The sequence below is a fragment of the Gavialis gangeticus genome, unplaced genomic scaffold, assembly GCF_001723915.1.
Source record: "Gavialis gangeticus isolate Ggan-Ray unplaced genomic scaffold, GavGan_comp1, whole genome shotgun sequence".
Classification (NCBI taxonomy): domain Eukaryota; kingdom Metazoa; phylum Chordata; order Crocodylia; family Gavialidae; genus Gavialis; species Gavialis gangeticus.
In genome coordinates this window covers 32655461-32668098 of record NW_017729025.1, presented here as the reverse complement: position 1 = coordinate 32668098, position 12638 = coordinate 32655461, and the positions used below count along the sequence as shown (strand labels likewise).

At 44.5% G+C, this 12638-nt stretch overlaps 2 protein-coding genes across 2 annotated transcripts in view; one reads left to right on the top strand and one right to left on the bottom strand.

Annotated features, from left to right (window-relative positions):
- The window catches only part of ATG2B (autophagy related 2B), an 85370-nt gene extending 78329 nt beyond the window's left edge, over nt 1-7041 (bottom strand). The window contains exon 1 of the mRNA XM_019519904.1: nt 6747-7041. Coding sequence (XP_019375449.1) covers nt 6747-6908 — 162 coding nt within the window. The 5' untranslated portion in view covers nt 6909-7041. The remainder of the gene's footprint in view (nt 1-6746) is intronic.
- Nucleotides 7042-7194: 153 nt separating this feature from the next.
- On the top strand, nt 7195-10919 carry GSKIP (GSK3B interacting protein). Its single transcript, XM_019518603.1, has 3 exons — nt 7195-7261; nt 8063-8315; nt 9032-10919. The coding sequence occupies exons 2-3, from the start codon at nt 8064-8066 to the stop codon at nt 9191-9193; spliced, it is 414 nt and encodes a 137-aa protein (XP_019374148.1). The 5' UTR covers nt 7195-7261; nt 8063; the 3' UTR covers nt 9194-10919.
- Nucleotides 10920-12638: the final 1719 nt, after the last annotated feature.

The following is a 12638-nucleotide window of genomic DNA, read 5'->3' as shown; positions in this document are numbered from 1 at the left end:
AAGAACTTTGTCTGCAGGTGTTCACATAGTTCCCGCTGAAACCAAAATGGTGATTTTGGGACAAAAATAACCCATCTCCAATCAAGTCACTCACAGAATCATAGAAAATCAGGGTTAGAAGGGACCTCAGAAGCCCATCTAGTCCACTTCCCTGCTCACAGCAGGACCATCCCTAGCTGGACCATCCCCGTCAAGGCTTTGTCTACCCAGGTCTTAAAAACATCCAAGGATGGAGATTCCACAACCTCTCTAGGTATCCTGTTCCAGTGCTTTCATAGATTTCATAGACATTCGGGCTGGAAGGGACCTCACAAGATCGTAGGGTCCAGCTCCTTGCCCATGGGGCAGGCAGCTGGGGTCAAAGGATCCCAGTAAGATAGGCATCAAAGTGCTTCTTGAAAGTGTCCAGAGTAGGTGCTTGCACCTCCTCTGGGGGGAATCTATTCCAGGCCCTGGGGACTCGGACAGTAAAGTTTTTCCTTATGTCGAGCCTGAAATGGTCTTCTAGGAGTTTGTGACCGTTGGACCTCATCTTCCCTTGGAGTGCCCTGGTGAACAAACGTTCTCCCAGCTCCTGATACTCCCCTTATGTACGTACAGGCTGCCACCAAGTCACCCCTGAACCTTCACTTCTGCAGGCTGAAGAGTGCCATGGCTCTTAGCCTCTCCTCATAAGGCCTGCTCTCAAGTCCTCTGATCATGTGAGTGGCTCTCCTCTGGACCCTCTCAAGCTTCTCTTTACTACCTTCCTCATAAGAAAGTTTGTCCTACTATCTAACCTGGGGGCAGGCAATTATTTTGGGCGGACGGCTGCTTACTGAGTTTTGGCAAACCATCAAGGGCCGCCTGACAGGCAGCCTAGGGCAGATAAATATTAATTTTCTAAATTTTTTAGGGGCCCCATGGGCCAGATAGAATGGCCTAGTGGGCTACACCCAGTCCATGGGACACATTTTGCCCATCCCTGATCTAACCTAAACTTACCTTGCTGCAACTTGAGACCATTGCTCCTTCTTCTGTTACCACTGAGAGCAGTCTAGCTTCATCCTCTTTGGAGCCACCCTCCAGGTTAAAGGATGCTATTAATTCCGCCTCCCCCACCCCCAGTCTTCTCTTCTCCATACTAAATAAACCCAGTTTCCTCAGCCTCTCTGCACAAGTCATGTACCCCAGACCCCTAACTATTTTCGCTGCTCTCCACTGGACTCTCTCCAATCCTTTCTGTAGTGGGGAGCTCAAACCTGAACACAGCACTCCAGATGTGGCCTCCCAACTGCTGAATAGAGGGGAATATTCACTGCTGGCAACACTTCTACTAATGCAGCCCACTATGCTATTAACTTTCTTCACAACAAGGTCATGCTGTTGGCTCATATTTAGCTTCCTGTCCACTGTAACCCCCAGTGTCTTTTCTGCAGAGCTGCTGCTTAGCTAGTCAGTCCCAATCTGCACCAGTTCATGGGATGGTTCCATCCCAAGTGCAAGTTTTTGCACCTGTCTTTATTGCACTTCAGGAGATTTCTTTTGGTCCAGTCCTCCAATACATCTAGGTCTCTCTGAATCCCAGCCCTACCCTCAAGTGTATCTCCTCAGCTTTGCATCATCTGCAGACTTGCTGAGGGTGTAATCCAGCCCATCTTCCAAATTGTTGATGAAGATATTGAACAAAACCAGCCCCGGGATTAACCCCCAGGGGCACTCCACTTGATACCAGCTGCCAACCAAACATCAAGCCCAACAATCCAGCCAGTTTTCTATCCACCTCACAGTCCGTTCATCCAACCCGTACTTCCTTAGCTTGCCTGACAGAATATTTTGGGAGACTGCATCAAAAGCCTTGAGAAAGGCAAGGTATATCATATCCACTGCTCTCCCCACATCCATAGAGCCAGTCATCTCCTCAGAGATTTCCTGAGGACCTGCTCCAAGATTTTTCCAGGGACTGAGGTAATGCTTACCAAAATGGAGGTGCCTGGATCCTCCTCCTTCCCTTTCTTAAAGATGGGCACTATATTTACCTTTTTCCAATCATCCATGACCTCCCCCCGATCACCACGAGTTTTCAAAGAAAATGGACAGTGGCTCTGCAATCGCATCAGCCAACTCCCTCAGCAACCTTAAGTGAATCACATCCTATGGAAATGTACATATTCAGGTTTTCTATATAGTCCCTAACCTATTCTTTCACCACTGATGGCTGATCACCTCCTCCTCAAACTGTACTGTCAGGTGCAGCAGTCTGGGAACACAAGGCATTGAATACTTCAGCCTTTTCTGCATCCTGTCACTAGGTTGCCTCCCTCATTTAGAAAAGGACCCACACTTTCCCTGATCTTCCTCTTGTTGCTGACATACTTGTAGAAACCCTTCTTGTTACCCTTCACATCCCTTGCTAGCTACAACTGCAACTGTGCTTTGGCCTTCCTGATTTCATCCCTGACTTCCAGAGCAATACTTTTACACTCCTCCCTAGTTATTTGTTTAAATTTCCACTTTTTGTGTTTTAACTTACTGAAGACTTCCTGCTCAGCCACACTGGTTTTCTGCCATACTTGCTAATCTTCCAGCACATCAGGATGGTTCATTCCTGAACTCTCAGCAGTGGTGTAGCATGGGTCTCCAGCTCCTGGGGGCCAATGCTTACATTTGCACCCATCCCCCCTCCACAGCCAATTGCCGAGCAGGGGAGGAGGGTGTCCCCCGGCAGCTGATCACTTTGGGGAGGGGGGCAGTGGCCAATAGCCAAGCCCAGAAGTGCCGGCAGCAAAACTGGAAGTGCTGGCAAGGGAGCAAGCATCCCCTGGAGGGCCTGGCTGGCACACCCCCACAAGCCAGAACCCAGGGACATGCCCCCCAACACCATCGCTACACCACTGACCCTCAGTAAGGTTTCTTTAAAGTACAGCTAACTGCTAGATTCCTTTTTAATTTATGACAAATAAACCCCCCCCTAAAATAAAACTGTCTACACAATCTTCTAGACTGGTTAAAATACATCAATATAAATTACTCCTTAAATTAATTCAGTGCAACTTTCTCATGTGGACAAACCAGTGCTCAGTTCTATACCTGTAAGATTTTAGCCATGTGCCTCAATTGTGCAAACAAGCAGCCTGACTTTCAGCCATGGACAGTCCCAATGGTTTTAATTTAACTAGTAATCATGGTGTCAAAGTTAAATAAAGGTGTAAGTATTTGCAGGATTGATAGCTTACAAGTCACTATTAAGGTATGCTCAAAAAAGGTTCTGAATGCATGTATTATAAGACGTAATCTTAAAATAAAATGTGGTTGAAAACAGGCTGTTAGAAACTTACAGAAAGCAAGAAAAAATATGTTATCATTCTTGTGTCTGCAACTGTCAGTTCCTCTCTCTAGACCTTTGCTTTAACATAATTTTTAACCACAAATCTTTCTTGCTTCCATTCTTAAAAATCTGTTTTTCAACTGTGTTCTGCTCTTTTTAGTGTCTGTGCTCCAATATCCAAAAAGAAATGGAAATAGTCCAACTGACTAAAATAGAAGCTGAATCAGTCCTTGAAATGGTTTTGGGAGGTAATAATTTGATTTATCAAACTGACATGATTGATCAAGATTCAATATAGCTAAAACAGCATCTTGACTAATTGATCATTTATTGTAAACTTCAATCAAGAGCATGTAATCAACAGCAGAAATAATTAGCATGCATTAGAACTAGCTGATGGCATAACACAAGGTTTAAATATAACCTATGGTATTTCAGAAATATTTTAGCTATCTAGCACACATATTGTAACAAAAGCTACATATCAAAACCACTTTTGCATGAATCTTGTTTCAGACTCTCTCTAACGCTCTGTCTTCTGGAAACAGAGGAAATCTTTTTTTTTTCTTCTACCTTTCCTGCTATATTTAAAGCAAATTCTTCTTTACTATTATTGAACAGCAAAAATGCAAGTGAATGTTCTTTACTGCTAAAAGCATTCATAAAAAAAAAAAAAAAAAATGAGCATCCGCTTAGGAACTGAATGATTCTGGATAATTCAAAAATAAAATTAAAAATAAAAACCCCAAACATCCTTATATTTCTGTTTGAGGAATTTCCAACTAAGTATATAAAGAATAGATGTGGATGGCATGCAGAATTATACTTTGAAAAATAACAGCTTAAGTAGCAGCACAAAAAAGCATTTAGTGTATTTTTTAATTTAGTCTCACGAACTATGAGCTAAATTTTGATTTTTCATTATACGGTGCAATCCCTTTGGGGCTAACAAGGCTTTGTAAGCATATTCAAAGCCAAAAGGTTTCCTTCTGTATTCTATAAACACTGAGACAATCTTATGAACAACATGCAATATGTTCAAGTATTAAGCTAATAGCCAAAGCACCCACAAACCAAAACTAAAATAACATAATTTGTCTACAGCCTCCTTGACGATATATAAATAACAAGTTTCAAATGACTAAGAGGAAAAACACAGCTGTAGCACTTCCACAACATCTGCTTTTGCAATTTTGTGTCATGCATGAGAAAGTTATATCCACAGAGCAGAACATACACTACTAATTTACAAGCTAAAAAGCAAAGTCCGGGAAAAAAAGCTGTTCTCCAAGTTTGATAATTAACATAATAAATATTATATGCATATTCTACTAAATTCCTTTTGTATGCCAATTCCCTTAAACAAATATGGAAATCATGGTGTTTACAGTCCAAGTATCGTATAGTGAAACTAGTAAATAGTTTCGATTTCCACTAGAGGGCACTGTCATCTAATGAAGACTACCATCTGCTTTCCTGCCACCTCACAAACCTGAAAGAAAAAAATAACACTTAGCATTTGCAAAGCATCTTTCATCTGAAGTTCTGAAAAATTCACTTATAGTTATAAAGCACTTGCAATACTCCTAGGTAGTAAGAAAACAAACTACCTTACTCACACACATGCAAGATTAGATTTGTAAATGAAGGATTGTGAGCATTAAACAAAACCAGATTCCAACAGTTCATACAACAAGAAATCTTAAAGCAGTCCATCACATTGTAGCCTGTAAGAGTGATCATCCAAAGCTTTCCTGGCTGCTAAAAATAGGCAAGAGTTCCTGACTCTCATACTTACAGAAGTCAATAACTCCTGGGAAGATGGCAATTTATCAGCTTTGGAAAAATCCAAGTATTCAGATCTGTATTCTCACAATATGAACCTCCCCAACAGCTGCCAATGTCTATTTTGTCATTTCTGAGAGAACTGCTTTAACTGTTTAAAACTGTTTCAGTTGCCTTTATACAAGAATCTGTTAAATAAACAACTTATGTTCTGAGGGTTGTTAGACAATCTCGTCATAGCCATGGATATCTACCTAGTTTGTCATGCAACTCTGTCTCTAGAATTTCAGAGAGTCAAACACAAAATCCTAATAATTTGTCTTAGGGTCTGTGCAGTTATAGGTAAATGACACTGAGATTGTGAGGAAGAACAGAAGTGGATGCTGCATCTAGATAGCTCTGATGAACAACCGCACCTCTCTCTGTCTTCTAAACTCTCACCTGCGGTGTCCCACAGGCCTCAGTCCCTGGTTCAACACTGACATTTAATATTACAGACCATGCTGACACACCCAACTATCGCAACACAGAAGAGAAATCAGGAGGCAGACAACGACTGGCTAACTATCCCCAAATCCATGGAATCCAAAAGCAGGCAAAACAAGCAATGTTTTGAAGAGAAGGAGGCAGGCAGACAAGGTTCTTTGGGCAGATGTGATTTTTTTTTTAATTGGTCTAATAAAAGAAGTCACATCTACCCAAAGAACCTCGCCTGCCTTTGTCCTTAGATCAACATACCTACAACCAACAACCCTGCAAAGAGAAGGAGAAAGCGTCCTGGAGAACTACCAGGCTGTCCCCCATTAGAGGACGGTGGCCCCCCAGTCCAAGAGCGAGAGTTGGGTGCAGACCACTCCGTGTTACTGGACTCTTTAGACCAGGGGTTCCCAAAGTCTGTGCGCCCAAGGGCACATTTGAATTTAAAAGAAAAAGCAGCAGGCACCAATATGAATATTGAAGTTTAGAATTTATATCAATCCGATCATCTCATCCATTACTTAAAATTGCATTAGATCCGCAACTTCAAAATACAGCTTCCCTTTACTTTGTATTCTTTTGAAGTTTTATCCAGAGCACCCAGGGACACCCCACTGGGAACTGGCGCTTTAGGCTGTGTCAGTAAGTGTCTGCGTAAGGGCTGCAAATCTTTCAAGTGCTTCAGCTTCCCCACCTACCTCCAGCAAAGCAGAAGCCAACTCCTCTAAGCTCCTGGCACTTGCTCGCAAGCCCCTCCTCTGTTTCAAGACTGAGGCCCCAGGTTTTGCACAGCTCCAGGTGGTTTCTCTGCACAAGCACGGACCTTCATGATGGCCACGGCATCAGAGTACCCTCCGTTCACAGCAAGTGTCACTGTCCACCCAAATCAACCCCCCACCGCTCCCAGCTCCCGAAAGGCTGCATCCAGATGCAGCTGTGAGACTGTTTCAAGGCTGTACAGTACCAAGCTGGGGCTGCCATGGCACCGTCAGCTGTCAGCCCACAGGGCTCAGGGCCGCCTGGCTCAGACCAGCCCTGCTGCCTGCCCCTGGCAAAGCCCCACGTCTTGCCTCCGTGCCCTTCACCTCACTCACATTTTGCTTGTACTGAAACCAGGGGCAGAAGAGAAGCTCCAGCTGCAGCCCAGGGCCCTGCTTTTACTGGCGGCATTGCTTACCCACTTGTCAAGCGGGACCTGTGCCAGGGAGCCGGTGCCCTGGTAGAGGTCCAGGCTGAGCTGCTCCAGGCTGAGCTTCTCCTGCAGGAAGTGGCCGAGGTAGCGCTGCAGCAGGTAGCGGCAGGCCCGCTTCTTGATAGACTCGGAGAAGGGCCACGGCATGGCGGCTGCGGCCGGGGGCTGCTCGGCCCCGCTCGGCGCCAGGCTCCGCCGCCCCTCAACGACAGCGACAGCGACAGCGCGCGGTCTCGGCCCGCCCCATCCTCACACCGATACCGAAACCACCGCCGTCATTCTCTCGGCCCCGCGCGTCGCCCCTCCCCCACACCTAACCTGCCCGCGCGCCCCCAACGCCACCCCCCCAACCCCGCATCGACCAGCGGTGACGTGCGCAAGAGCGGAAGTGACATCACAGCACGGGGGAGGAGCGGCGGAAGTGAGCCGCGGGTGGGTGGGGATGAGGCGGAAGTGGGACGTCAGACTTTTCAGACGGCGTCCGGGCGTGGAGGCGTGAGGTGTGTGTATTCTGCTCTCCTTCGCGCCGAAGGGCCTTACAGACCCACCCGGGGAAGGGGGGAACCTCGGAGCTCCTGCGTGTGAGCGTCTCGTGGTAGAGCAGGCTGGAGCCGGCAGGGGCTGCTTCGCGAGCTGCTCCGGCAAAGTCCAGCGGGGCTCGAGAACTGGGGCTGGGGTGATGCGGCCCCGCCGGCCTGGAAACGCGCCGGGCCCTGGCCAACAAAGAGCTGTTGTTACGGGCGTGTTGCCTTAAGCTTAGCTAATCTGCTTGGCTCCCGGAGCGAGTCTCGGCTTGTAAATAATCTATTAGTCACTTTCCTTTTTGGCAGCGACCGGGGTGGGTTTGGCTGCAGGCAGCATTTGGTTGTGTAGCACACTGAGGACCGGAGGGATCTTGTTTAAAGCTAAATCCTGATGTTTGGTGGAGAAGTGAGGCTGGGAGGGATTGCTGGTGATCGTCTTGTCTGACCACGGGTTCAGCCTGCGACCTTGGCACCAGACTCTAAGAGAATGACCTAATCCAGCAGCTGAGTGTGACTAAAATCGGGAGTCCCTGAAGAGCCAAGGGGAGAGGGGGGAGTGATTTAGTGAGCTAGACAGGGACTTTGTGGCTTAATCTGAATGGCTTATTGAACAAAACTGTGGCCCCTGAAAGATCTGATTGACCTTTGTTTTCTACGAGACGTGTCCCTGGCAGAACTAGCTGGTGTCAGAGTGTGTCTGTTTGCTTATTGCATTGTTCATGGTGCAGAGTTGGTTTTATGGACTGATGACACTAAACATGGGGTTTCTGCTTGCAGAATGGAGATGGATCCCATGGAGCTGTCCAACAACACAGAGTTTGAAGAGGATTCTGAATATAAGGACTTTGAAGGAACTGATGTGAAGGATATGAGACTAGAGGCAGAAGCTGTTGTGAACGATGTACTGTTTGCTGTCAGCAACATGTTTGTGTCAAAAAACCTTCCCTGTGCAGAGGATGTAGCATATATCAACGTGGAAACCAGGGAAAGGAACAGGTATTGCCTGGAGCTCACAGACGCAGGACTTAGGGTAACTTTGTTTGTTTATCCTTTATAAAGCTTCTTTGTTTAAAATAGACATGAGCTGAAAGGAATCTAATAGAGGATCTCTGTCACCAGAGCAGTGTAATCTTTTCCCCTTCTGCCTGTTTCTGACAATCTGTTTTATGCTTTCATGCCTCCCTAGGAAGCTGAACTAATCACTTTTTCCCCAAATTAAGGGAGGAATACAGGAAGCAAGTGTTTTGTTTTGTTTTTTAAGAACCTGTGCAGACCAGTTAGGGTGGTAGCTGATGCTGGAGAAGCTTGCTGACTTCCTGTATTTCAGTCTTTGGGTCCCATAGCTAATAAATGCAGAAGGTGTTGAGAAATGCATAATATTAAGCTACTAAACACCTTGACAAAAAAAGTTGCAATTTATTTCTCTAAACTCAAATATTTATTTCTGTGCATGCAGCTGCTGTTCAGGTAATTTAAACTGCTTGGGTAAATATCTGTCTTAAGGATTTTCTCCAAAACACTGATAACCCAGTGTTTATTAGTATCCTCAATCTTTGAGGAAGGTGGGGAGAGGGGAATATATTGGAGACCGATTTAATTGAGTGATTACCAAGGTCCCAGGTAGAAAAGGTCTTTGTGTTTAATATACTAATGGGTTTGGTTAAATTTTGTGATTCCCTTATGTTTCCTGTCATGATATGACATTTATTTCATGAGGAAAATGTAATGCTGGTCTCCTTACTGCAGGTGGTGGGCTATGCTTTTGACCAGGCTGATGATAACTTACAAACTCCATACCATGAGACTATCTACTCCTTATTGGACACTCTTAGCCCAGCATATCGTGAAGCTTTTGGAAATGCACTTCTGCAAAGACTGGAAGCTTTGAAAAAGGATGGGCAATCATGATTCAAATGATGATGAACATCTCTTGGGGAAGGTTTATTACGTGTAGGATTTCTTAGTAAGAGGTACAGAGATGTTTCTTAAAGTTATCCTAAGCTTCAGTTTTGTACTGGTTTTTTTTTTTTTTTGTATAAACTTCTAGGCTTTTATCTTGCAGTAAGACTTACCTGAAATATTGCTACAGTGGATCTGTATAGATAACAAAGCCATTTATGCTATCTTGAATTGAGATTGGAGCCTTTTTTTAGTTTAATTTTTACTATTGATAATTAGCTAAAATGACTTGCCTTCTACACAATTTGAAGAAATTTGATCTCTTTGCAATGCACTATTACTAATTAAGATATTTCTTAACTGATACTCTTTAAATCTTGATACCATGTATGAAAGTGTTACTGCTTTCATTATTGTAACTCACCTAAACATTGATAAAAGAATATATGAAGTTCTGAACTACTTGCTTTAGCTAATTAATGTGAATTGCTGTTCTGCTGAGAATAAAATTCTCAGCACAATTTTCTGTGCCCAGCCCTGGAAGTTCATAGCTTCATTGACAGAACGCACAACTTTTACCAACATTCTGTATCAAAGAGTATGTAGTATCAGTGTCTGAATTTAAGGGCAAGACCCAGTGTTGTTCAGTGTGCCTGTGTATGCCACAAACTTTAAGATGAACTGTTGGCATACGAATATGTCATCAGAATCAAAAACAAGCACAGGAGTAAGCCAGGATGTAACAGGCTATACTTAAAAACAACTTAAATCTGCTATAATGAGATGTTCTGTGGGTTTTGGAACATTTAGGTCCATTTACTACTCCAAATGCACTTTTACATTATGTACAGCATAGCTTTTTTGCTTTGGGTTTTACTTGCTGTAATGCAGTACTTCAGCTTTTCCCATGTTTCTTCTTCCTCTTTATCTGTATAGTGTCCTGTCTTAAAGAACAGTAAGTATGCAATGTAATGTTGCATTGCATGTTTCACATAGCCTTTGCTTTTGAATCCAATGTTGAACTGGAAAACCATTACCTATATTTTCTATCTTGTAACTAGAGCACAACTCCTTACAAGCTTTTTGTGCTACTGTAAGTTTTGAAGTGCATATTGAATAATAGACTAACTAAATACAGCTCATCTAAGGTACCAGTACTATGGAACTAACATTCTGTAATATCATACAGTTTGTGCATTATTCAGTGTTTTATGCATCTCTCCAAGTATTTCTGTTTGTTCTTTCAAGCTAGGAACAAAGTGAATGCGACTAGAGAGAGAGAGGGTTAGATCAGCTGGTACAAGCAAAAATACTCCAGAGACTTCTGTGGCATTAGACTTATTTACACCAGCTGAGACTAATCTCTTTAATTGGAAGGATTAATTAATGTAGTTGTGCATTTATTATAGTGTTCATAGGCGGTGCTTATAATTATGACTAAGAAGACGCCTACAGTCTGTTTCTGCATTCAGGTGCTTTAATTTTAATGTTTTCATTGAATTTTTTGTTTTAAGTCAAAACATTTCATGTTAATCTGCTTTAAGGTTAATGTATATTCTCATGCTTTAAGAGTTGTTCAGATGTTTTTGCACAGTTTTGTGGCGTGTGCTTACTCCTCTGTGAGGAAAATGTACTCTGCCATGTTTATATCTGAATAATTTTACAACCGATGTACCTGCTTTGTATTATTTCAATGATTAGGATAACTAAATAAATGCACAAACATGTGTGGTCAGCTTTTTCTTCTTGTGAAATAAATTTTACTTAAGTTGTGCATATTTAAACATACTTAACTGCAAGTCTGAGTAAACAAACAAGACCTGTAGTGGTTTTGTATACCAGCATCTCAATGCTTTAAAGTAACTGCTGAATAGAATAGTGATATATGACAATAGAAAAAGGGGTAATGTAGGGGAAAGCTTTAGAAGCTCACAGGCAAATTTCAAAAGCAGTAGTGGATGATAGTAACTCTTCGACATCCAGTAAAATGTATATGGAAGAAGAGTGAAGTGAATGAACTCAGCAGTAAACCACAAAAGTATTTTAAAGAAGAAACAAATTTTCTGTAAACAGCTGAGTAAGAAACAAGACTGATATACTGTAAAATAATCTTAATCCTTAATCATTACACTTAAAACTAGGTTCATGAATAGATGTGCTGTCACTTTAAATTCAGATTAATTACTTCTAAGACTCAAATTAGCAGTGTCTAATCATCTAATGAGTCAGTGCTGTAGGATAACTCTTCAAAAGCTGTTCAGTAACATTTGGAAGAATGCAGTTGTCAACGGTGCAGTTATTCAGACACACATACAGATGGTGCGGTGCCCTCCTCATGACTGCTCTGTATTGTTTGAACTCCACTTATGGTTGGAATGCTGCTGCCAAGGAGGATATACCAATTCAAGAGCCGCAGACGCATAGCTGTTAGGGGCTGGAAGGGACTTCCTGCAATCATGAGGTCCTGCCACTCTGCAGTTGGGCAGGGAAAACTGCTGGGATCAGATGCCCCCCAGCAAGGTGCACATCAAGATGTTTTCTGAATAGCTCCAGGGTAGGGGACTGTGCCAGCTCTGGGAGGAGTCTGTTCCAGACCCTCCGCACTCAAATTGTAAAGTTTTCCTCACTTCATCTGCATAGTGAAAATATATGAAGTTGTAATGGGATAGACACAACACCTCAAGGTAACTGAATTCTTGAGGGGAGCAGGAGCTTGGTGAACAACCGTTCGCTAGGGCACCTTAGGGAAGACCAGGGCTAATGGATACAAACTCCTGGAAGGCTGCTTCAGGCTTAATACCAGGAAAAACTCCTTCACAATTAGAGCGTGAAATAAACTCCCAGAGGTGGTGCAGTCACCTACCCTGGAGGTTTTTAAGCAGAGATGAGACAGTCACCTCGCTGTAGTCCCCTAACCCCAGTTGTCTTCCTGCCTAAAGCGGGGAAGGGCAGGACCTGAGGATCTGCGGGGTCCCTTCCAGCCCCTGACAGCCTATGAATCGCATGCACTGAAGTTCAAGTAAGTACCTCGTCGCCCCGCTTTGGACGCCGCTCCGAGCACAGGTCCCGCACGTGCAGCTCAGTACGGTGGATGCAAGTGTTACTAAAGCCTCTCCAGCACCCTGTGAGCGGCGTGTTTCTAGACCCCCCCGCCCGGCTCCGCCTGTAGTTATTGAGGAGCGCTGAACCTGAGAGGAAAGAGCCGGCTCCTGTCCCTCCTCGCGGCGGCTTCTCAGTCCGCTGGGCCTGTGCCAGCTCCTCGCTGCAGTCCACCGGGTTGCGCGGGCAGAGCTCTTCCGCCGCTGCGGCAGGGCAGGGCAGGGGCTCCGCCGCGCCGCTGAGGGGCTGAGTCCCGCTCCCGGCTGCAGCCACTCCGCGCTGTGGCCGCGGCTCCGCCCCCTCCGCAGGGCGGGGCGGGGCGGCCGCCGTCTCCTAGGAACCCAGCGGCTTCCAG